At 42.7% G+C, this 27,136-nt stretch overlaps 1 protein-coding gene across 1 annotated transcript in view; it reads right to left on the bottom strand.

Annotated features, from left to right (window-relative positions):
- The window catches only part of LOC137422422 (phospholipid-transporting ATPase IC-like), a 312,955-nt gene that overhangs the window by 77,315 nt on the left and 208,504 nt on the right, over positions 1-27,136 (bottom strand). The window contains 5 exon segments of the mRNA XM_068109179.2: positions 8,820-8,903; positions 12,725-12,948; positions 15,256-15,550; positions 15,771-15,882; positions 19,443-19,518. Of these exon segments, the coding sequence (XP_067965280.2) occupies positions 8,820-8,903; positions 12,725-12,948; positions 15,256-15,550; positions 15,771-15,882; positions 19,443-19,518 (791 nt within the window).

Raw genomic sequence — 27,136 nt, 5'->3', positions numbered from 1 at the left:
TAATTAAAATACGTTAAGACCAACCTCGTTATCTTCAACGAAAATCATCACCAAACACCGGAACCAATGAGATTCGAGCATTTGAAAAATATTTTTAAAAAGCTTATTACGCGTTTCGGAGGGTGAAAACGGTGTCAAATATTCTAAAATTGACGAAGAATTATTTTTTTGAAATCTCGCGGCCGTCGGGGATAGTTTTTCACGGCCGAAAATATCCGAAGTTAAGACGGAATTCACCAAATTAATCAAGTAAATTTTATCAATTTTAATCTCATCCAGAATGCAAATGGTACCTACTACACCTACTACACCAACTACACCGACGGTACCTACTACACCTATCTACTACCAACTACCTAACCTACTGATGCCACAGAGATGGGTAAAATAGTGGCAAGAGGCTTTGGCTTCGCCGGCTCATTGCGGCTTTGCAGTCGGGTACTAGTAGCCGGCGAAGCCGGTGTTGTCAATAAACGCGTACGTATTATGTCGAAAACCAGATTATGACTTGGCTTGAGAATTCCGAAGCGCAATGGAGGCCGCCATCTTGCGGATGCCGAAGTATGCATAACAAACTGAAAACGTTCAATAGGAGTTTCTTTCACCCGTCGTTGTTTGATTCACAATCTTATGCACCTTTAATTTATTATTAAAATACTTTAAGACCAACCTCGGCCCGCACGGGCCTGGTTATCTTCAACGAAAAGCGTCACCAAACACCGGAACCAATGAGATTCGAGCATTTGAAAAAATATTTCTAAAATGAAAGTGCTCAATGGTGGGCGCCATCGACCGGATGCGGAAGTTTGCATAAAACAATTGCGAAAAAGTTCAATAGGAGTTTGTTTCACCCGTTGTTCTTTGATTCACAATCTAATGAACCTCTAATTTGTAATTAAAATACGTTAAGACCAACCTCGTTGTCTTCAACGAAAATCGTCACCAAACACCGGAACCAATGAGATTCGAGGATTTGAAAAAATATTTTTAAAAAGCTTATTACGCGTTTCGGACGGTGAAAACGGCATCAAATATTCTAAAATTGACGAAGAATTATTTTTTAGAAATCTCGTGGCCGCCGGGGATAGTTTTTCACGGCCAGAAATACGGTATAAGCGGTTTACATAAAGAAAGAAAGCTCGGTTTGATTAACGACAGTCACACATTGCCGTTGAAACGGCGCTATCGTCTGATCTGTCGGCACCGATCTTACTGCAAGCTAACTTCTTCTGGTGGAGGAAGCCGCCGTGCCCGGAGAGAACCAGCCTTGACAGCGACTGAAGTTAGAAGACGACACACATACTGTGAAAACGTATGTTAAGCCCAGCTAAAATTTCTTAAAATAGGCCTTAAGCTAGCACATCGTATAGTTACTTCCTTAAGCTTCTTGTGACATTTATTGTATGTAGGTATTGGGGAGGACTGTCTGCTCTTCTCTTTTACCAAGTCTTACCAGGTACGGTACCTACACTGACCTACTATCAACCACCTAACCTACTGATGCCATCGTGATGGGTAAAATAGTGGCAAGAGGCTTTGGCTTCGCCGGCTCATTGCGGCTTTGCAGTCGGATACTAGTATTTAATTTCTACATACGATGATACAAGTCGCTACCTGCCGTCATCCGCGATCGCAGTTCGATTTTACATTCTGGATTAATTGCAACAAAAACGGCCGACGTTTCCCCCCAAAGGTTTTATTCTTTTTCCTTATTATTACTACCTTGCTTAATTACTATTTAATTTATTTTCACGTGCGGCACGAGCTACCTGTCACCATCTCTGAACCTGCCGCCATCAAGTGAGCTTATGTCGATCATTATGGCTCACAAAAGACCCAATTTGAACCAACCGGACAAGAAGAGGAGGAAAACGATGACCATGGAGGTCAAACTTGATATCCTGAATAACTTATCAGTTTCTGCTTCATCTTTGGCCAGGCAATATGGCGTGAATGAATCATTTGAAGTGAATGAAGCCTGAAGTGAATAAATCGTGAATGAAGCCTGAAGTTCAAGTGGGCCATAGAGTCAGCTTTAAATCCGTACACAGAACTTCACAGCAATTCAACCCCTTCCACCAGCAATTCAACACCATCCACTAGCAAATCATCACCCAAACCTCCAACAACCACCTCACAACAAGGTGAGTTATTTTGCAATAATACAGTACTATTATGATACTAACACTTATTTTGATGTATATTTAATAATGCTGCGCCATTCCATGCAAAGAAACATGTAAAAAAAGCAAGAAAGGCTGTTTTAGGGTCAGTTTTTTGGGAGCCTGGAACAATGATATCCCCAATTTCCCCATACGCTTAATGATTCCTCCAACGCGAATTCCTCCAACACGAGGTTATCCCAGAACGTATCTCCTGCGTTGGAGGAAGTTTTACTGTATAGATATATATACATACTGAAACGCAAAAGAAACTTACCACCTTTGAAACCTTTAAATATCAACAATAACACTGCGTGTAGTAAATGTGTGAACTTATTTGTGGACAATAGTGTCCTCACTGTCAGACAAAACGGTCACAGATGGTCACTTGAACCTTCAATGGTCACTTCATAGCACAGCTGTTGAACAGCCGTTTTGACTGTCAGTGATTAGCCAAGGGGTACGGGATGATTTTAATGAGCTGCACGTGATGTCTTGATATTGGCTTTAAAAAGGCCAGTGCAAAATGGGCATTTTGACCGAAAAATTTGACCATTTTGACCAACTTCAAAAAGACCGAAAACGCAAAAGAAACTTACCACCTTTGAAACCTTTAAATACCCAGAACTGAGACCTGAGACCACCCAGAACTGAGAACCTTTCAGCAAAAGCTGAACAAAAGAAACTTATCAAACTTATCAAAAGAAACAAAAGAAGCTGAACAAACGCAAAAGAAACTTATCACTTGTTTGAAATGTAATAAAATTGTAACAGTTCAAAATAAAACAAACCAACAATTGCTAATTGAAACATTGGCATTTTATTGATGACGTGTCAACTTTTTGACCAAGATACACCATCTCATCAGTTTGTTCTACAGTACAGAACAGCACAGGGTGCAATGTCAGTCCCCTTTCAATAGCGTGTGTGGCCACCATTGTTTTGGATACAGGCAGTGGATCGTCGGCGTATACTGCCTACCAGTCTTTGGACGGATTGCTGCTGGATTCTGTCCCACTCAGTCCTCAATGTCTGAAGCAGCTCTGCCCGTGTCCTGGCCCTGCCAGCTACGCGTCTCCCAAGCTCATCCCACAGGTGCTCTATGGGATTCAGGTCAGGGGAGAGCGCAGGCCACTGCACGGTGTTGATGTTCTCGCCTTGGAGAAATGCAGTGGTAAAGTGAGCAGCATGGGGGACGAGCGTTGTCATGCTGAAAGGTTCTCAGTTCTGGGGTGGTCTAGCAGGAATGGCAGCAGATGAGGTCGCAGGATGTTATCCACATACTGCTGGGCGTTAAGATTCCCATCCACAACCACCAGTGGTGTCCTGTACCGGCCTGATTTGGCGGCCCACACCATCACACTTGGGCCACCCCACCTGTTGGCTTGACGCACGCAACAATCGGCATATCGCTCGCCAGTTCTTCTCCAGACACGCTCACGCCCATCAGGACTGTCCACACAGAACCTTGACTCATCGCTGAAAGCGACCTCGTTCCACTGTGCCAAGGTCCACCGCTGATGCTGCTGGCACCATCTCTTTCGGTTGCGGCGATGGGCAGCCCGTCATCACGGGGCCTCTGTATGGTCTTCTGGCAGTCAGACCATAGTCATGCAGTCGTCTTCGTGCAGTATCATTGGAGATCCGTGGGTTTGCACGCCCCGGAGTTTCTGCCGCAGTGCGGGATGCTGGACGGAATCGATCCCGCAGGTGACTTTGGACCATCTGCCTGTCCTGCCTTGCAGTGGTGACTCTTGGCCTCCCTGATTGAGGTCTGTCATCTGCAGAGTTGTGGAGGGTGTCTCTGACCACCAGGGCCGATATCGTCTGGTGTAAACAGCCAAGGCGACGTGCCACCTCACGGTAGCTCAGTCCGCCTTGCAGCATGCCCAGGGCATGCTGCCGTTGATCCTTGACAATCGTGGCATGTTGATTGAAATGCCCATTTTGCACTGGCCTTTTTAAAGCCAATATCAAGACATCACGTGCAGCTCATTAAAATCATCCCGTACCCCTTGGCTAATCACTGAGAGTCAAAACGGCTGTTCAACAGCTGTGCTATGAAGTGACCATTGAAGGTTCAAGTGACCATCCGTGACCGTTTTGTCTGACAGTGAGGACACTATTGTCCACAAATAAGTTCACACATTTACTACACGCAGTGTTATTGTTGATATTTAAAGGTTTCAAAGGTGGTAAGTTTCTTTTGCGTTTTCGGTCTTTTTGAAGTTGGTCAAAATGGTCAAATTTTTCGGTCAAAATGCCCATTTTGCACTGGCCTTTTTAAAGCCAATATCAAGACATCACGTGCAGCTCATTAAAATCATCCCGTACCCCTTGGCTAATCACTGACAGTCAAAACGGCTGTTCAACAGCTGTGCTATGAAGTGACCATTGAAGGTTCAAGTGACCATCCGTGACCGTTTTGTCTGACAGTGAGGACACTATTGTCCACAAATAAGTTCACACATTTACTACACGCAGTGTTATTGTTGATATTTAAAGGTTTCAAAGGTGGTAAGTTTCTTTTGCGTTTTCGGTCTTTTTGAAGTTGGTCAAAATGGTCAAATTTTTCGGTCAAAATGCCCATTTTGCACTGGCCTTTTTAAAGCCAATATCAAGACATCACGTGCAGCTCATTCAAATCATCCCGTACCCCTTGGCTAATCACTGACAGTCAAAACGGCTATTCAACAGCTGTGCTATGAAGTGACCATTGAAGTTTCAAGTGAGCATCCATGACCGTTTTGTCTGACAGTGAGGACACTATTGCCCACAAATAAGTTCACACATTTACTACACGCAGTGTTATTGTTGATATTTAAAGGTTTCAAAGGTGGTAAGTTTCTTTTGCGTTTCAGTATATATATATATATATATATATATATATATATATATATATATATATATATATATATATATATATATATATATATATATATATATATATATACAGTATATATATATATATATATATATACAGTATATATATATATATATATATACAGTATATATATATATATATATATACAGTATATATATATATATACAGTATATATATATATATATATATATATATATACAGTATATATATATATATATATATATATATATATATATATATATATATATATATATATATATATATATATACAGTATATATATATATATATATATATATATATATATACAGTATATATATATATATATATATATATATATATATATATATATATACAGTATATATATATATATATATATATATATATATATATATATATATATATATACAGTATATATATATATATATATATATATATATATATATACAGTGTATATATATATATATATATATATATATATATACAGTATATATATATATATATATATATATATATACCAGTATATATATATATATTGTTGCGGATCTCAAACGTCGGCCTTCCCCTTATCAAGGGGGGATTAATCCCCTTGTCTGTTATCTAGCCGACGCGATCCTGGGGCTATCACGTTCCTTCCGGTCGGTATTAAATAGGGTTGTACGCCGAATTAGTCTTATTACCTAAGTACTAACACCGGCCGTGAAGCAAGGAAATAACCCGACCTGAACCACGGCGTTAGTGGACACGCCGAGCGAAGCGAGCCGCGATTCGGGCCATTAACGGGAACTAACCCGATTGAAGCGGTTCTTAATCGTGCCACGCTTACCCAATGGAGAAATCACTAAGACGATCGAATTAAGAGGAAAAACAGGAAGAACAAGGAATTATTACACACTTTGTACAAATAAGAAGAGGAAGAGAAGCAATGTACAGGGAAGAGGAAGAAGCAGATACACAGGGCAGCCTTATACAGTCTTATACTTATCCCTGGACCCGGGCCCGTTCGCACTCAGGCTCAGACTCAGACTCACACGGGGTTGTAGATGGTCGGGTTGAGGGTCCACCGATGGCGTCCACAGCTCACTCCAGTCCCCGACTCATACCATGAAGCAGATGGTGAGGTAGACGGCAGGCGAGATCATCCCGTGTCGGTGGCGTGGATCGGACAATTACACTGGGAGAGGATCGGTAAGCTAGCGATTATACTGCGTATGTAATAGTTGTACCGGCACCTTTATACGCGCTCCGGGTATCGCTCGGTACAATGCGCCACTTCCCCAATGATGTCACCAAAGCGCCTTCCCCAATCGAGTCCTTCAATACTGACGCCTTCCACAAAAGTCCTTATGCACGAATGCTAAACGTGACAATCCTTGCACATGAGTCCTTTGTAATCGCATCTGTCCTCCTGGTAAACGCAATCATGCAAGTCCTTTTGCAATGAGTGCCGCTGCATCAGTCCTTTGCAATGAGTACCGCTGCGTCAGTCCTGCAGAGGGCTTTGCGCTCGCGGTTATATAGCGCCGCTTCGCGAACCCTCTCGAATCTCTAGCCACACCCTGTCAGGCGATGTCGCCTCAGCCCTGATTGGTTGTTGAGGTCTTACCGGCTCCGCCCTTGATGGCTGCCTGACGTGGCCCCACCCCCACCCTGGCAATCCGCCCCCTTTTTGGGCCTTACCTCGTGGCATTTGGGCTGGTTCGAGCGAAAGCCCAAGGGTAGCGAACGCTACCGGCCCAACGCGTAACAAACTGCGAGGGGCAATGGGGTGCAGACTGGGTAGTGCTCAATGGAGTCGATTGGAGGGAGGCTGCAAACTGAATGGGGCCTACTCTTATTTGTTTTACACAACGCAGATGCAACTATTGGAAATGGCCTTATCTCACATATACTAAGAAATAACTAACGTTCTAAGGTGACCTACGTGTTGCATGTGGCCTAACTATGGGGTGCAACTTTTAACCGTTAATGATGTTACCTGTGTGGGTTCTCAAAACCGCAACAATATATATATATAAGTTCAAAACAAACCTGGTCACAAGTGTGCCTCACTGACCAGGTCCGCAGTCGAGGTCAACCCGTTTTGGCCCTTCAACCTCGATACGGTCAGCTAAGGTGGGCAATCAGGGGCACATACACCTCCACATGCAGCAGCTGCACCTGGATGCGTACATACCCCCACCCTCAGCCAGAGAGAACACAGACTACAACAACAAAAGCGCCTCCACTCCCAGTACCCGGGGGTGTCGTTTTCTTTTGTTTCATGGTACGGCATGGTTAAGCACTTTTAATAAACTGTAAGCGCATTCCTTTAATAAATTGGAAATGGTACCTGATGTTGTCGTTTTTTTTTAACATCAAAGCATTTTTTATGAAACTGTAATCATGTGCATTTGCGGTGGAAAACATTTCAAACTTTAAAATTTTTCCTGTATGAATCAGGAACCACCGGGAACCTATAACATTCCTTTAAGCCTATAAGCCCTTTTCCCCATTGAAACAATGTCGCAGCATACATTCGCGGATTTTCATCGAAATTTTCGGGTTTTGTCTCGCCATTTCCGGGACTTTATCGACCTTCGCAGATTATCGTCGACATTCTCGGGATTTGCCTCACCATTCACAGATTTTTCCTCACCATTCACGGATTTTGCCTCGCCATTCCTGGATTTTGCCTCGCTATTTGCGGATTTTCCCTTGCCATTCGCGGTTTGTTCTTTTCTATTTGTGGATTTTCACGACTCAGGAACCGATCTCCCCCTTTTCCATTGAAACAATGCCCCGCTATTTGCAGATTTCCATATTTGCGGATTTTCCAGGAACATATCCCCTGCGAATAGCAGGGTCCCAGAGTATCATGTATAGATGAGTATCATACAGAGTATCATATATCATGTATAGATGTCTCGTGAATCGGTTCAAAATTGTCGATTTATGTGACGTCGACCTTTTGACATATTGACCTATTGACATCAAAAACAATAGGCTTCCAGCATGTTCCCAGCTCTACCAGGTGGTGAAGTGAAGATCAGAGTGAAATGGTGACTTGTAGGCGATTGACAGACAGACAAACAGACAAGAACAACTTTTTTGACACTTGTGAATCTTCGATTTCTTTCAGAACAGACAAACTGTGGTGAAAACACAATCTCTGTCCACCTATGGCGATGGATGCAAAACAACCACAAACTAGAATGCCACTCAGTAGAGCGCATACTCCCGCCGTGGGTTTAGTTGGAATAATACGTTTTGTTTAACATCCCCTCTCCCCAAAACAATAAATGAAAAAGAAAGTAGGCCCGAACTGTCAGAGAATTTATTTTGATATATCTCGGAATTGGAGGAGATAAACATCATTTAAGAATAAGAATAAAAGCTTTAATGCAGTAAAACAGAAAAAGTCTTTCCCAAAAAAAATTCCTGGATCCGGAATAATATCCTGAGCTTCACCAAAAAATAATAAATTCTTCCTTATCCCAAGGGCAATCATCCCACCAACTTTCATCCAAATCCGTTCAGAACTTTTCCAGATATCTTGTTCACAAACACACGAGCACACACACACATACACACGCGCACACACACACACACACACACACACACACACACACACACAATCGAATGCATTACTCCCTAGCGGGAGTAATAATGCGAATATTAAAATGGAACTGAAGAAAGACAAAGGTTGAGTAAAACTATGCAAAGTAATGAACGAACTGCTCTACATTTCTTTCCCTGCCCTGTTCAGCAACTTCTGAAAAAACCTGATACACACCTGATCAAAGATCCCCATCACGAGTACAGGCAAGGAGGTATAAAAGACGTTATAGAAAGTGATGTACCACTCATCATAGACCGCCTGTTGGAAGAAAATGGCACAGAACGTAATCTTTACAAAAGCAATCTTTAACATCAGTGTTGCTATCGATACTCCTGATGATTTTGGGTATAAAGGTAATTGTGATTACACACTAGAATGGAGAAGAAGAAGATGATAAAACGAACCAAAAGAGATTCCTTCAGCATTCCATTTCGAGGCATATGAATCAGGGTGCTAGAGCATGCCCATATAAGGTCAGGGTGCTAGAGCATGCATATATAAGGCCAGGGTTCTAGAGCATGCCCATACAAGGTCGGGGTGCTAGAGCATGCCATACAAGTTCAGGGTGCTAACGCATGCCCATATAAAGGTCAGGGTGCTAGAGCATTCCCATACAAGATCAGGGTGCGAGAGCATGCCATACAAGGTCGGGGTGCTAGAGCATGCCCATACAAGTTCAGGGTGCTAACGCATGCCCATATAAAGGTCAGGGTGCTAGAGCATTCCCATACAAGATCAGGGTGCGAGAGCATGCCATACAAGGTCGGGGTGCTAGAGCATGCCATACAAGATCAGGGTGCGAGAGCATGCCATACAAGGTCGGGGTGCTAGAGCATGCCCATACAAGTTCAGGGTGCTAACGCATGCATGCCATACAAGGTCGTGGTGCTCGAGCATTCCATACAAGGTCGGGGTGCGAGAGCATGCCATACAAGGTCGTGGTGCTAGAGCATTCCATACAAGTTTGGGGTGCTAGAGCATGCCATACAAGGTCGGGGTGCGAGAGCATGACCATACAAGGTCGGGGTGCAAGAGCATTCCCATACAAGATCAGGGTGCGGGAGCATGCCATACAAGGTCGGGGTGCGAGAGCATGACCATACAAGGTCGGGGTGCAAGAGCATTCCCATACAAGATCAGGGTGCGGGAGCATGCCATACAAGGTCGGGGTGCAAGAGCATGCCCATACAAGATCAGGGTGCGGGAGCATGCCATACAAGGTCGGGGTGCGAGAGCATGCCATACAAGGTCGTGGTGCTAGAGCATTCCATACAAGTTTGGGGTGCTAGAGCATGCCCATACAGGTTCAGGGTGCTAGAGCATTCCCATTCAAGATCAGGGTGCTAGAGCATGCCACGCAGGGTCAGGGTGCAAGAGCAGGCATATAAAAGGTCAGGGTGCTAGAGCATGACCATACAAGGTTGGGGTGCGAGAGCATGACCATACAAGGTCGGGGTGCAAGAGCATGCCATGCAGGGTCAGGGTGCAAGAGCATGCCCATATAAGGTCAGGATGCTAGAGCATGACCATACAAGGTCGGGGTGCAAGAGCATGCCCATATAAGGTCAGGATGCTAGAGCATGACCATACACGGTCAGGTTGCTAAAGCATGCCCATATAAGGTCAGGGTGCTAGAGCATGACCATACAAGTTCAAGGTGCTGAAGCATGCCCATATAAGGTCAGGGTGCTAGAGCATTCCCATACAAGATCAGGGTGCGAGAGCATGCCATACAGGGTCAGGGTGCTAGAGCATGCCCATACAAGGTCAGGGTGCTAAAGCATGCCCAAACAAGCTCACGGTGCAGGAGCATGCCCATACAAGGTCAGGGTGCTAGGGTATGACCATATAAGGTCAGGGTGCTCGAGCATGACCATACAAGGTCAGGGTACTAGAGCATGCCCATACAAGGTCAGGGTACTAGAACATGGGTGCTGACCATATAAGGTCAGCATGCCGATATAAGATCAGGGTGCAAGAGCATGCCCATACAAGGTCAGGGTGCTAGGGCATGACCATGTAAGGTCAGTGTGCTACTGTATGACCATGCAAGGTCAGGGTGGAAGAGCATGCCATACAAGGTCAGGGTGCTACTGCATGACCATGCAAGGTCAGGGTGGAAGAGCATGCCATACAAGGTCAGGGTGCTACAGCATGACCATATAAGGTCAGGGTACTAGTACATGCCCATATAAGATCAGAGTGCCAGAGCATACCCATATAAGGTCAGGGTGCAAGAGCATGCCCATACAAGGTCAGAGTGCAAGAGCATGACCATATAAGGTTAGGGTGCGAGAGCATGCCCATACAAAGTCGGCATCCTCCGTCGTGCAAAGTCCTTCCTTGGCACTACTGAGCTCCTCACCACATACAAGGCTTTCATCCGCAGCTCAATGGAGTACTGCTCTCCCCTCTGGGCTGGTGCTCCTGCCTCACACCTAGCTCGGCTTCACGCTGTTGAAACCAAAGTTTTCAGAATCATTGGAATCTCCCGCGATTAAGCTGATTCTGAGGACCTCTCACTCTCTCACCGCAGGCAGGTTGGTGGTCTTTCTGTCTTCTACCGACTCCTCTCCGGCCTTGCTCCCCCAGCTCTCTCTGTGCTCTGTCCCGCAAATATTCCTACAGGTCGCACAAGATCTGCCAGCAACCGTCTAATGGTTAAACTGCCAAAATCAAGACTCTCTGCTCACCTTCACTCCTTCATTCCTCTTTTCTCCCGCCTCTGGAACAAACTCCCCCACTCCCTTCAATCCCACTCCTCCCTCCAGGTCTTTAAAACAGCTGTTCACTACCATCTCTTATCTTCCCCAATCCAAAACATTGATCTTTTGTACCCTCGTCAAAACACCCAAAATCCGCCTTTTTCAATCTCCGACTTCTTTCCTGAAATTCCTCGTAGTGTTCATTTGCTTTATGCCGTGTACCCCTTCCTCCTTCCAGCCCTTCCCCTTCCACAGATCTCCCGATGTCTCTGTTCTCTGTTGTTGTGCTTGTGTGCTTCTCTCTCTCTCCCCCTCTTGTCTCCCGCTCCCTTCATCGTATGTTTCATGTGTCTGTGCATGTTTTCATATTCAATGTGTTAGCTCTTGCACGAACCTCGATTCTGTATACAAATAATAATAATAATTGAAACAAAAAAATTGTGTTTGTAGTTACGGAGAAGTTCCGAGTGTTTACATACTGCCTAACTGACTGATGTACACCTGATGTACACCTGATGTCTACCTGATGCCTGATTCATAATTATTATTATTGTAACCTCATGTGATTGTATCGATCTTCATGGTTCATATGTTATACATGTCTGCATATGTACTTGTAATTTATTTTTTTTAAAGTCAGACTTTTTAATTCATTTTATTTATTTGCCGATGTTATTTTATTATATTGAAATTAATTTTTTTCCTTGTCTTGATTTTCATTTCACATTGTAAGTCATTCACAATATTCAACTTGTGGCTGCGATGATTTGATAATAAAACCACGAATTGAATGGGAGAATGAATGAGATGTTAGTGCACCACCTGCTTGAAGCCCGGGACGGAGTAGTGCAATTGATCCACCAACAGAAGACCTTCTGGCATTCTCTTTCTGGTAGTGTGAAGCAAACTCTGACATCATGGATGATATAGGCCTTATGCCCGCAATGTTTCCGGTGTTCGTTGTATCGAAATCCATGAGGAGTCTTTGCACTTGAGCCTGTGGTCACCTGGCTTTGGCTAAATGGTTGAAGGAAGATTTGTTTTGCTGTGCCGCCATGCCAGCGTGGAAACCAAGTGTCATTCCTATTTGCATTATTTGGGTTGTTGTTGTTGTTGTTGTTGTTGTTGGGCCCTTCCTCTGTAGTCACATAACTACATGGATCTATAGAATTTTGTGCTGCCCTTGCATTATTGGAATTGATCATTTTCTCCATTTTGGTTTGATCATTCTGAAATAATTTTGCTATTCATTGTACCCATCGTGAGTCATTATGACAAGATTGGTCACTACAATTGTTATACATATTATACTAAATTTGTTGTACTACGCGTACCCGGATAAGCTCTACAAACATGGAAACGAGTCAGTCATACTTGCGCAGAGAAGCCGTTGAAGAACCCAAACCAAAAGTGGACCAGGGTGAAGGCAAAGTTCTTGTAGAAGAAATAACACAGGAAGTTTGTGATACGCAGGTAGGACCAACGACCGTGCACCAGAAGTAGCCGCTGCAGGAAGCGGAATTGTCCAAAGGAAAAGTCGCTCGCCAGCACGGCCTGCATCCCCTCCTGTCCACTGATTCCCACACCGATGTGAGCCGCTGGGAAAAAGATAGACATAAGTCTTTGTTAATATTATACATGCTCTTAATAAATATTTAATTGTGCTGCTTCCTTGCTTGACACTCAGAATTTAAGGGATGGAGCACAGACAAACCCTATAGGTTGCATCCATGGATGAGGGGTTAAGGGGTTGGGCGGAGGATCTTCCTCATCCCAAGTTGCCCCGTGTGGTGCGGAGAGAAAAGCGACGTCATAAAGAAAGTGTGCGGGTACCCAGAATGCCCCTGGATGTGATCTCACTTCCCCCAAGGTCAGTGTCTGTGTTTGTCTGAAGTCTAGTCCGCTGTTGTCTCCTGCATCTAGTCCGCTGTTGTCTCCTGTATTTGTCTACACGGGTACCCAGAATGCCCCGGGATGTGATCTCACTTCCCCCAAGGTCAATGTCTGTATTTGTCTGACGTCCAGTCTGCTGTTGTTTCCTGTATTTGTCTACACGGGTACCCAGAATGCCCCAGGTGTGATCTCACTTCCCTCAAGGTCAGTGTCTGTGTTTGTCTGAAGTCTAGTCCGCTGTTGTTTCCTGTATTTGTGTACATGGGTACCCAGAATGCCCCAGGATGTGATCTCACTTCCCCCAAGGTCAGTGTCTGTGTTTGTCTGAAGTCTAGTCCGCTGTTGTCTCCTGTATTTGTCTATGTGGGTACCCAGAATGCCCCAGGATGTGATCTCACTTCCCCCAAGGTCAATGTCTGTATTTGTCTGACGTCCAGTCCGCTGTTGTTTCCTGTATTTGTCTACACGGGTGCCCAGAATGCCCCAGGATGTGATCTCACTTCCCCCAAGGTCAGTGTCTGTGTTTGTCTGAAGTGTAGTCCGCTGTTGTCTCCTGTATTTGTCTACACGGGTACCCAGAATGCCCCAGGATGTGATCTCACTTCCCTCAAGGTCAGTGTCTGTGTTTGTCTGAAGTCTAGTCCGCTGTTGTTTCCTGTATTTGTCTACACGGGCACCCAGAATGCTCCTGGATGTGATCTCACTTCCCCCAAGGGCAGTGTCTGTGTTTGTGTTTGTCTGAAGTGTAGTCCGCTGTTGTTTCCTGTATTTGTCTACACGGGTACCCAGAATGCCCCAGGATATGATCTCACTTCCCCCAAGGTCAGTGTCTGTGTTTGTCTGAAGTCTAGTCCGCTGTTGTCTCCTGTATTTGTCTACGCGGGTACCCAGAATGCCCCTGGATGTGATCTCACTTCCCCCAAGGTCAATGTCTGTATTTGTCTGACGTCCAGTCTGCTGTTGTTTCCTGTATTTGTCTACACGGGTACCCAGAATGCCCCAGGATGTGATGTCACTTCCCCCAAGGTCAGTGTCTGTGTTTGTCTGAAGTGTAGTCCGCTGTTGTCTCCTGTATTTGTCTACGTGGGTACCCAGAATGCCCCTGGATGTGATCTCACTTCCCCCAAGGTCAATGTCTGTATTTGTCTGACGTCCAGTCCGCTGTTGTTTCCTGTATTTGTCTACGTGGGTACCCAGAATGCCCCTGGATGTGATCTCACTTCCCCCAAGGTCAATGTCTGTATTTGTCTGACGTCCAGTCCGCTGTTGTTTCCTGTATTTGTCTATACGGGTACCCAGAATGCCCCAGGATGTGATCTCACTTCCCTCAAGGTCAGTGTCTGTATTTGTCTGAAGTCTAGTCCGCTGTTGTCTCCTGTATTTGTCTACGTGGGTACCCAGAATGCCCCTGGATGTGATCTCACTTCCCCCAAGGTCAATGTCTGTATTTGTCTGACGTCCAGTCCGCTGTTGTTTCCTGTATTTGTCTATACGGGTACCCAGAATGCCCCAGGATGTGATCTCACTTCCCTCAAGGTCAGTGTCTGTGTTTGTCTGAAGTCTAGTCTGCTGTTGTCTCCTGTATTTGTCTACGCGGGTACCCAGAATGCTCCTGGATGTGATCTCACTTCCCTCAAGGTCAGTGTCTGTGTTTGTCTGAAGTCTAGTCCGCTGTTGTTTCCTGTATTTGTCTACACGGTACCCAGAATTCCCCTGGATGTGATCTCACTTCCCCCAAGGTCAATGTCTGTATTTGTCTGATGTCCAGTCCGCTGTTCTCTCTTGTATTTGTCTACACGTGTCTGTGTGTACATACATGACCTGTGTTGCAGCTCCTCCACAACCCTTAGAACCTGTAAAAACAATTAAACACTTTCCTGCCAATTTGTGGTATCAAAGGCAGAAAAAGAAGGTAGAGCACCTTTATCGGATGAAAAGCACAAGACAAGTGTTAGTTATGTTTGGTACATTTAAATAAGAGCTGATGAACACGAACAAATAGGTATCCTTACTGTTGATCATGTTGACGTCATTGGCTCCATCACCGATTGCCAGTGTAATGGCCTTCTTGTACTTCTTGACAAGTTTCACCACCTTGGCCTTCTGTAGCGGTGACACACGGCAGCAGATAACGGTGGCACATTGACTCGCTACCTCCACAAAACCACCTTGATATTCCTCAACCTTCGGTTCCTCGCGTTCCTCCACCGCTTGCGCTCCATTGGCTCGTGTTCCCGGCGGCTGCAATTTCTGCTTCCTTCTCCTTTTCGGTTCATGTCTGGATTTCTTAGCCGTCAAAATTTCGCTCTGCCAAAGACACGTGGGTGGTAAAGATGAACCCACGGAGCTGTTAAAGCGGGGAAGCAAACGATTGGTGCTCGGTGACAACGTCGCCATGACTACATTGGACGCCAGACTGCAATCGGATGCACTCAATGTAATTATCAAGAAAAAAAATACTGGAAGCAATGATGCAATGTCGACTGTGACGTACGTGCAATGAGAATGTCCCGGAAATGTGACGTACCAAGGTGCTGCCATTGATGATGAGGGCTTTAGGTAAGGTGCTCAACACCTTGGGCTTCCCATCCGCGTCGCTGCTAAGAGGTTTGCGTCGAATCGATTCCTCGATCATTTTACTGTCGTTACAAAGAAATAAGGAATAAATATATCGATCAATAAATAATGTTCAAATAAAAAGAATTTTGATGAATGGCAAAAAAAATTCTTACCGTTTGTGCTTTTCATTTTAAATTTGAACTTGACTTTTGTTTCTACTCGTAACTAAGTTTGTGTGTGTGTGTGTGTGTGTGTGTGTGTGTGTGTGTGTGTGTGTGTGTGTGTGTGTGTGTGTGTGTGTGTGTGTGTGTGTGTGTGTGTGTGTGTTAATAAAACCATTTGAATACTTCTCCAGATACTCTGTAACATTGGACCATCGGGGTGGAAGTTTGCGGATACCTTCAGTGAAGATCACTTATTTAGGACAAAACCAGCATTGGGTAAATTATGAATATACACCTGTTCCACACAACCACTCCATCACTCCACCACAATTTAATAATCCACTCATTCACTCCACCACAATTTAATAATCCACTCCTTCACTCCACCACAATTTAATAATCCACTCCTTCAGTCCACCACAATTTAATAATCCACTCCTTCAGTCCACCATAATTTAATAATCCACTCCTTCACTCCACCACAATTTAATAATCCACTCCATCACTCCACCACAATTTAATAATCCACTCCTTCACTCCACCACAATTTAATAATCCACTCCTTCACTCCACCACAATTTAATAATCCACTCCTTCAGTCCACCACAATTTAATAATCCACTTCTTCACTCCACCACAATTTAATAATCCACTCCTTCACTCCACCACAATTTAATAATCCACTCCTTCACTCCACCACAATTTAATAATCCACTCCTTCACTCCACCACAATTTAGTAATCCACTCCTTCACTCCACCACAATTTAATAATCCACTCCTTCACTCCACCACAATTTAATAATCCACTCTTTCACTCCACCACAATTTAATAATCCACACCTTCACTCCACCACAATATAATAATCCACTCCTTCACTCCACCACAATTTAATAACCCACTCCTTCACTCCACCACAATTTAATAATCCACTCTTTCACTCCACCACAATTTAATAATCCACACCTTCACTCCACCACAATTTAATAATCCACTCCTTCACTCCACCACAATTTAATAATCCACTCCTTCACTCCACCACAATTTAATAATCCACTCCTTCACTCCACCACAATTTAATAATCCACTCCTTCACTCCACCACAATTTAATAATCCACTCCTTCACTCCACCACAATTTAATAATCCACTCCTTCACTCCGCCACAATTTAATAATCCACTCCTTCACTCCACCACAATTTAATAATCCACTCCTTCACTCCACCACCATTTAATAATCCACTCCTTCACTCCACCACAATTTAATAATCCACTCCTTCACTCCACCACAATTTAATAATCCACTCCTTCAGTCCACCACAATTTAATAATCCACTCCTGCACTCCACCACAATTTAATAATCCACTCCTACACTCCACCACAATTTAATATTCCACTCCTTCAGTCCACCACAATTTAATAATCCACTTCTTCAGTCCACCACAATTTAATAATCCACTCCTTCACTCCACCACAATTTAATAATCCACTCCTTCACTCCACCACAATTTAATAATCCACTCCTTCACTCCACCACAATTTAATATTCCACTCCTTCACTCCACCACAATTTAATAATCCACTCCTTCACTCCACCACAATTTAATATTCCACTCCTTCACTCCACCACAATTTAATAATCCACTCCTTCACTCCACCACAATTTAATAATCCACTCCTTCACTCCACCACAATTTAATATTCCACTCCTTCACTCCACCACAATTTAATAATCCACTCCTTCACTCCACCACAATTTAATAATCCACTCCTTCACTCCACCACAATTTAATAATCCACTCCTTCACTCCACCACAATTTAATAATCCACTCCTTCACTCCAACTCTCTTTTACTCCTCACATCTATGGAACCACCTTGCAGAGGTTGTTTTGTCTCTCTCTTCCCTCCAGGACTTCAAACAAGCAGGGAACCACCATGTCTTGTCATCACCAATTCCCGACCCTTGACCTTTATTACCCACATTAACCATTCTTTCCACAACCATCTTACTTGCTAGTTTTTGTGTTTCCTCTATCTCTCTCCCTTTATCTCTGCCTTTATTCCCTTCCTGGTTGCGCCCAATTGCTGCCCCGATACATCACTGTCAGTACAACGTTGCTCTTCCATGAGCCTCGACCTTGCAGGAAAAAAAAACATTTTATTCACTTTGTCTCGCTCAAACAACGAACGTTTTACTGGAGACGGGTAAAGGAACTTTCAGGCCACTCTGCACTGTGTGGCCCATTGGTGTTGTTGTCTCATACGTGTTCTTCATTTTCTTTGTAGAAAAATAACAACGCACGTTGTCATGTGATCATGATCATGTTGTCATGTGATTCTTCATCTGTGTTGTCATGTGATCATGGTCATGTTGTCATGTGATTCTTCATTCATGTTGTCATGTCATCATGGTCATGTTGTCATGTGATTCTTCATCTGTGTTGTCATGTGATCATGGTCATGTTGTCATGTGATTCTTCATTCATGTTGTCATGTCATCATGGTCATGTTGTCATGTGATTCTTCATCTGTGTTGTCATGTGATCATGGTCATGTTGTCATATGATTCTTCATCTGTGTTGTCATGTGATCCTTCATTCATGTTGTCATGTTGCATTGATCATGTTGCATTGATCATTGACCACTACCACATGCATTGCCCACTGGTCCCACATGCACACCACACATGTTACCCATCACTACCACATGCTACCCGCCACTACCATATTATGTATTACCCACCAGTACCACATGCACACCACACATGTAACCCGTCATTACCGTATGCATTTCCCATCACGACCACATGCACACCACACATGTTACCCGTCATTACCGTATGCATTTCCCATCACGACCACATGCACACCACACATGTAACCCGTCATTACCGTATGCATTTCCCATCACGACCACATGCACACCACACATGTAACCCGTCATTACCGTATGCATTTCCCATCACGACCACATGCACACCACACATGTTACCCGTCATTACCGTATGCATTTCCCATCACGACCACATGCACACCACACATGTAACCCGTCATTACCGTATGCATTTCCCATCACGACCACATGCACACCACACATGTTACCCGTCATTACCGTATGCATTTCCCATCACGACCACATGCACACCACACATGTTACCCGTCATTACCGTATGCATTTCCCATCACGACCACATGCACACCACACATGTTACCCGTCATTACCGTATGCATTTCCCATCACGACCACATGCACACCACACATGTTACCCGTCATTACCACTTATGTTACCCATCACTACCACATTCACCACCCATCATTACTTCATTCATGTTCCGTGGTGGAGTGGGGGAGTGGATTTTTATCACTTTAGACACAATTATTGAAAAGCAGAGTTACACACCATCTTGCCATCTCTCCAGCATGCTCAGCAAGGTCACGTGTACAGAATAACATGCAGGTAAATCGTTCACAAACCTGACATCTTCGTTTCTCAAGATTTCCATGTCGTCGTTCAACAAGTTGCACGAAAAGCCGATGTTTTCTGCGGTTTCTATATTTTAAAACAAACAAGGTGAAGGTAAGAAATTCGTCCACTGTAAGTAAACACCAGCACCTGAATACCTGAAATAATGAATAACCAATCTATCAACGTGGTTCCCATCCACTCACCATCCATCACTACCAATCACTACCACGTGTGCACCGCACCACACATGCCACCCGCCACTACCACATGCATTGCCTACTGGTCCCACATGCACACCACACATGTAACCCGTCACTACCGCATGCATTTCCCATCACGACCACATGCACACCACACATGTTACCCATCACTACGACATGCTACCCGCCACTACCATATGTATCACTCACCAGTACCACATGCACACCACACATGTAACCCGTCACTACCGCATGCATTTCCCATCACGACCACATGCACACCACACATGTTACCCATCACTACGACATACTACCCGCCACTACCATATGTATCACCCACCAGTACCACATGCACACCACACATGTAACCCGTCACTACCGCATGCATTTCCCATCACGACCACATTGACCGCCCATCATTAGCACCAGATGCAACATTAGTCATTTGGGGATCCCATGCAAAACACAACAGTCACCCGGTGGGGCCCCTGGAAGACATGTCAATGTGTCATCGCACTAAAATAAGCAATTCGACGTTCGTCTGTCTGACGTCGATGGGTACAGCTGTTACTCCCGCCAGGGAGACTCGTGTCCGTGTGTGTGTGTTCCTGTGTTTGTGAACAAGATACCTGGAAAAGTTCAGAACGGATTTGGATGAAAGTTGGTGGGATGATTGCCCTTGGGATAAGGAAGAATTTATTAGTTTTTGGTGAAGCTCAGGATATTATTCCGGATCCAGGAATTTTTTTGGAAAAATTTTTGGGAAAGATTTTTTCTGTTTTACTGCATTCAAGCTTTTATTCTTATTCTTAAATGATGTTTTTCTCCTCTAATTCCGAGATATATCAAAATAAATTCTCTGACAGTTCGGGCCTACTTTCTTTTTCATTTATTGTTTTGGGGAGAGGGGATGTTAAACAAAACGTATTATTCCAACTAAACCCACGGCGGGAGTATGCGCTCCACTGAGTGGCGTTCTAGTTACTCATGTAATTTCAACCAACTAAACTTGCAAAGTGGACATACGGGACACACGGGACAAGGAGATACACATGACAAGAGGACAATGGGACATACGGGACAAGGGGACAAAGGGACAAAGGGACGACAGGACATGTGGGAAAGGTTGTAGCAACTTCATTTGCCTCCCTCACCAGGAGTTCCGTGCTCTCACCCTTTGTGTGTAAAGCAAGACAAGCTGTGGTTGAAGAGGCACACTTAGAGGTCGAGAAAATAAAATGTTAAAACAGGAGGGTAGGAAATCCATGTTTACCACCATGAAGTGTAAAATGCCAAAATAGGAGGGTAACAACCAAATCCATGTTTACCACCATGAAGTGTAAAATGCCAAAATAGGAGGGTAACAACCAAATCCATATTTACCACCATGAAGTGTCAAATGCCAAAATAGGAGGGTAACAACCAAATCCATATTTACCACCATGAAGTGTAAAATGCCAAAATAGGAGGGTAACAACCAAATCCATATTTACCACCATGAAGTGTAAAATGCCAAAATAGGAGGGTAACAACCAAATCCATGTTTACCACCATGAAGTGTCAAATGCCAAAATAGGAGGGTAACAACCAAATCCATATTTACCACCATGAAGTGTAAAATGCCAAAATAGGAGGGTAACAACCAAATCCATGTTTACCACCATGAAGTGTCAAATGCCAAAATAGGAGGGTAACAACCAAATCCATATTTACCACCATGAAGTGTAAAATGCCAAAATAGGAGGGTAACAACCAAATCCATGTTTACCACCATGAAGTGTAAAATGCCAAAATAGGAGGGTAACAACCAAATCCATATTTACCACCATGAAGTGTCAAATGCCAAAATAGGAGGGTAACAACCAAATCCATATTTACCACCATGAAGTGTAAAATGCCAAAATAGGAGGGTAACAACCAAATCCATGTTTACCACCATGAAGTGTCAAATGCCAAAATAGGAGGGTAACAACCAAATCCATATTTACCACCATGAAGTGTAAAATGCCAAAATAGGAGGGTAACAACCAAATCCATGTTTACCACCATGAAGTGTAAAATGCCAAAATAGGAGGGTAACAACCAAATCCATATTTACCACCATGAAGTGTAAAATGCCAAAATAGGAGGGTAACAACCAAATCCATATTTACCACCATGAAGTGTAAAATGCCAAAATAGGAGGGTAACAACCAAATCCATGTTTACCACCATGAAGTGTAAAATTCCAAAATAGGAGGGTAACAACCAAATCCATATTTACCACCATGAAGTGTAAAATGCCAAAATAGGAGGGTAACAACCAAATCCATATTTACCACCATGAAGTGTAAAATGCCAAAATAGGAGGGTAACAACCAAATCCATGTTTACCACCATGAAGTGTCAAATGCCAAAATAGGAGGGTAACAACCAAATCCATATTTACCACCATGAAGTGTAAAATGCCAAAATAGGAGGGTAACAACCAAATCCATGTTTACCACCATGAAGTGTCAAATGCCAAAATAGGAGGGTAACAACCAAATCCATATTTACCACCATGAAGTGTAAAATGCCAAAATAGGAGGGTAACAACCAAATCCATGTTTACCACCATGAAGTGTAAAATGCCAAAATAGGAGGGTAACAACCAAATCCATATTTACCACCATGAAGTGTCAAATGCCAAAATAGGAGGGTAACAACCAAATCCATATTTACCACCATGAAGTGTAAAATGCCAAAATAGGAGGGTAACAACCAAATCCATGTTTACCACCATGAAGTGTCAAATGCCAAAATAGGAGGGTAACAACCAAATCCATATTTACCACCATGAAGTGTAAAATGCCAAAATAGGAGGGTAACAACCAAATCCATGTTTACCACCATGAAGTGTAAAATGCCAAAATAGGAGGGTAACAACCAAATCCATATTTACCACCATGAAGTGTAAAATGCCAAAATAGGAGGGTAACAACCAAATCCATATTTACCACCATGAAGTGTAAAATGCCAAAATAGGAGGGTAACAACCAAATCCATGTTTACCACCATGAAGTGTAAAATGCCAAGATAGGAGGGTAACAACGAAATCCATGTTTACCACCATGAAGTGTAAAATGCCAAAATAGGAGGGTAACAACCAAATCCATATTTACCACCATGAAGTGTAAAATGCCAAAATAGGAGGGTAACAACCAAATCCATATTTACCACCATGAAGTGTAAAATGCCAAAATAGGAATGGTAACAACCAAATCCATATTTTCCACCATGAAGTGTAAAATGCCAAAATAGGAGGGTAACAACCAAATCCATGTTTACCACCATGAAGTGTAAAATGCCAAAATAGGAGGGTAACAACAAAATCCATATTTACCACCATGAAGTGTCAAATGCCAAAATAGGAAGGTAACAACCAAATCCATATTTACCACCATGAAGTGTAAAATGCCAAAATAGGAGGGTAACAACCAAATCCATATTTACCACCATGAAGTGTCAAATGCCAAAATAGGAGGGTAACAACCAAATCCATATTTACCACCATGAAGTGTAAAATGCCAAAATAGGAGGGTAACAACCAAATCCATGTTTACCACCATGAAGTGTAAAATGCCAAAATAGGAATGGTAACAACCAAATCCATATTTTCCACCATGAAGTGTAAAATGCCAAAATAGGAGGGTAACAACATAATCCATGTTTTCCACCATGAAGTGTAAAATGCCAAAATAGGAGGGTAACAACAAAATCCATATTTACCACCATGAAGTGTCAAATGCCAAAATAGGAAGGTAACAACCAAATCCATATTTACCACCATGAAGTGTAAAATGCCAAAATAGGAGGGTAACAACCAAATCCATATTTACCACCATGAAGTGTAAAATGCCAAAATAGGAGGGTAACAACCAAATCCATATTTACCACCATGAAGTTTCAAATGCCAAAATAGGAAGGTAACAACCAAATCCATATTTACCACCATGAGGTGTAAAATGCCAGAATAGGAGGGTAACAACCAAATCCATGTTTACCACCATGAAGTGTAAAATGCCAAAATAGGAGGGTAACAACCAAATCCATGTTTACCACCATGAAGTGTAAAATGCCAAAACAGGAGGGTAACAACCAAATCCATATTTTCCACCATGAAGTGTAAAATGCCAAAATAGGAGGGTAACAACCAAATCCATGTTTACCACCATGAAGTGTAAAATGCCAAAATAAGAGGGTAACAACCAAATCCATGTTTACCACCATGAAGTGTAAAATGCCAAAATAGGAGGGTAACAACCAAATCCATGTTTACCACCATGAAGTGTCAAATGCCAAAATAGGAGGGTAACAACCAAATCCATATTTACCACCATGAAGTGTAAAATGCCAAAATAGGAGGGTAACAACCAAATCCATGTTTACCACCATGAAGTGTAAAATGCCAAGATAGGAGGGTAACAACGAAATCCATGTTTACCACCATGAAGTGTAAAATGCCAAAATAGGAGGGTAACAACCAAATCCATATTTACCACCATGAAGTGTAAAATGCCAAAATAGGAGGGTAACAACCAAATCCATATTTACCACCATGAAGTGTAAAATGCCAAAATAGGAGGGTAACAACCAAATCCATATTTACCACCATGAAGTGTAAAATGCCAAAATAGGAGGGTAACAACCAAATCCATGTTTACCACCATGAAGTGTAAAATGCCAAGATAGGAGGGTAACAACGAAATCCATGTTTACCACCATGAAGTGTAAAATGCCAAAATAGGAGGGTAACAACCAAATCCATATTTACCACCATGAAGTGTAAAATGCCAAAATAGGAGGGTAACAACCAAATCCATATTTACCACCATGAAGTGTAAAATGCCAAAATAGGAATGGTAACAACCAAATCCATATTTTCCACCATGAAGTGTAAAATGCCAAAATAGGAGGGTAACAACCAAATCCATGTTTACCACCATGAAGTGTAAAATGCCAAAATAGGAGGGTAACAACAAAATCCATATTTACCACCATGAAGTGTCAAATGCCAAAATAGGAAGGTAACAACCAAATCCATATTTACCACCATGAAGTGTAAAATGCCAAAATAGGAGGGTAACAACCAAATCCATATTTACCACCATGAAGTGTCAAATGCCAAAATAGGAGGGTAACAACCAAATCCATATTTACCACCATGAAGTGTAAAATGCCAAAATAGGAGGGTAACAACCAAATCCATGTTTACCACCATGAAGTGTAAAATGCCAAAATAGGAATGGTAACAACCAAATCCATATTTTCCACCATGAAGTGTAAAATGCCAAAATAGGAGGGTAACAACATAATCCATGTTTTCCACCATGAAGTGTAAAATGCCAAAATAGGAGGGTAACAACAAAATCCATATTTACCACCATGAAGTGTCAAATGCCAAAATAGGAAGGTAACAACCAAATCCATATTTACCACCATGAAGTGTAAAATGCCAAAATAGGAGGGTAACAACCAAATCCATATTTACCACCATGAAGTGTAAAATGCCAAAATAGGAGGGTAACAACCAAATCCATATTTACCACCATGAAGTTTCAAATGCCAAAATAGGAAGGTAACAACCAAATCCATATTTACCACCATGAGGTGTAAAATGCCAGAATAGGAGGGTAACAACCAAATCCATGTTTACCACCATGAAGTGTAAAATGCCAAAATAGGAGGGTAACAACCAAATCCATGTTTACCACCATGAAGTGTAAAATGCCAAAACAGGAGGGTAACAACCAAATCCATATTTTCCACCATGAAGTGTAAAATGCCAAAATAGGAGGGTAACAACCAAATCCATGTTTACCACCATGAAGTGTAAAATGCCAAAATAAGAGGGTAACAACCAAATCCATGTTTACCACCATGAAGTGTAAAATGCCAAAATAGGAGGGTAACAACCAAATCCATGTTTACCACCATGAAGTGTAAAATGCCAAAATAGGAGGGTAACAACCAAATCCATGTTTACCACCATGAAGTGTAAAATGCCAAAATAGGAGGGTAACAACCAAATCCATGTTTACCACCATGAAGTGTAAAATGCCAAAATAGGAGGGTAACAGCCAAATCCATGTTTACCACCATGAAGTGTAAAATGCCAAAATAGGAGGGTAACAACAAAATCCATGTTTACCACCATGAAGTGTAAAATGCCAAAATAGGAAGGTAACAACCAAATCCATATTTACCACCATGAAGTGTAAAATGCCAAAATAGGAGGGTAACAACAAAATCCATGTTTACCACCATGAAGTGTAAAATGCCAAAATAGGAAGGTAACAACCAAATCCATATTTACCACCATGAAGTGTAAAATTCCAAAATAGGAGGGTAACAACAAAATCCATGTTTACCACCATGAAGTGTAAAATGCCAAAATAGGAGGGTAACAACCAAATCCATGTTTACCACCATGAAGTGTAAAATGCCAAAATAGGAGGGTAACAACCAAATCCATATTTACCACCATGAAGTGTAAAAATGCCAGAATAGGAGGGTAACAACCAAATCCATATTTACCACCATGAAGTGTAAAATGCCAGAATAGGAGGGTAACAACCAAATCCATGTTTACCACCACGAAGTGTAAAATGCCAGAATAGGAGGGTAACAACCAAATCCATGTTTACCACCATGAAGTGTAAAATGCCAGAATAGGAGGGTAACAACAAAATCCATGTTTACCACCATGAAGTGTAAAATGCCAAAATAGGAGGGCAACATCCAAATCCATGTTTACCACCATGAAGTGTAAAATGCCAGAATAGGAGGGTAACAACCAAATCCATGTTTTCCACCATGAAGTGTAAAATGCCAAAATAGGAGGGTAACAACCAAATCCATATTTACCACCATGAAGTGTAAAATGCCAAAATAGGAGGGTAACAACCAAATCCATGTTTACCACCATGAAGTGTAAAATGCCAAAATAGGAGGGTAACAGCCAAATCCATGTTTTCCACCATGAAGTGTAAAATGCCAAAATAGGAGGGTAACAACCAAATCCATGTTTTCCACCATGAAGTGTAAAATGCCAAAATAGGAGGGTAACAACCAAATCCATGTTTACCACCATGAAGTGTAAAATGCCAAAATAGGAGGGTAACAACCGAATCCATATTTACCACCATGAAGTGTAAAATTCCAAAATAGGAGGGTAACAACAAAATCCATGTTTACCACCATGAAGTGTAAAATGCCAAAATAGTAGGGTAACAACCAAATCCATGTTTACCACCATGAAGTGTAAAATGCCAAAATAGGAAGGTAACAACCAAATCCATATTTACCACCATGAAGTGTAAAATGCCAAAATAGGAGGGTAACAACCAAATCCATGTTTACCACCATGAAGTGTAAAATGCCAAAATAGGAGGGTAACAACCAAATCCATATTTACCACCATGAAGTGTAAAAATGCCAGAATAGGAGGGTAACAACCAAATCCATATTTACCACCATGA

This window comes from Myxine glutinosa, chromosome 2 (assembly GCF_964187855.1).
Source record: "Myxine glutinosa chromosome 2, kmMyxGlut1.1, whole genome shotgun sequence".
Lineage (NCBI taxonomy): Eukaryota > Metazoa > Chordata > Myxini > Myxiniformes > Myxinidae > Myxine > Myxine glutinosa.
This window is presented reverse-complemented; position numbering and strand designations above follow the sequence as displayed.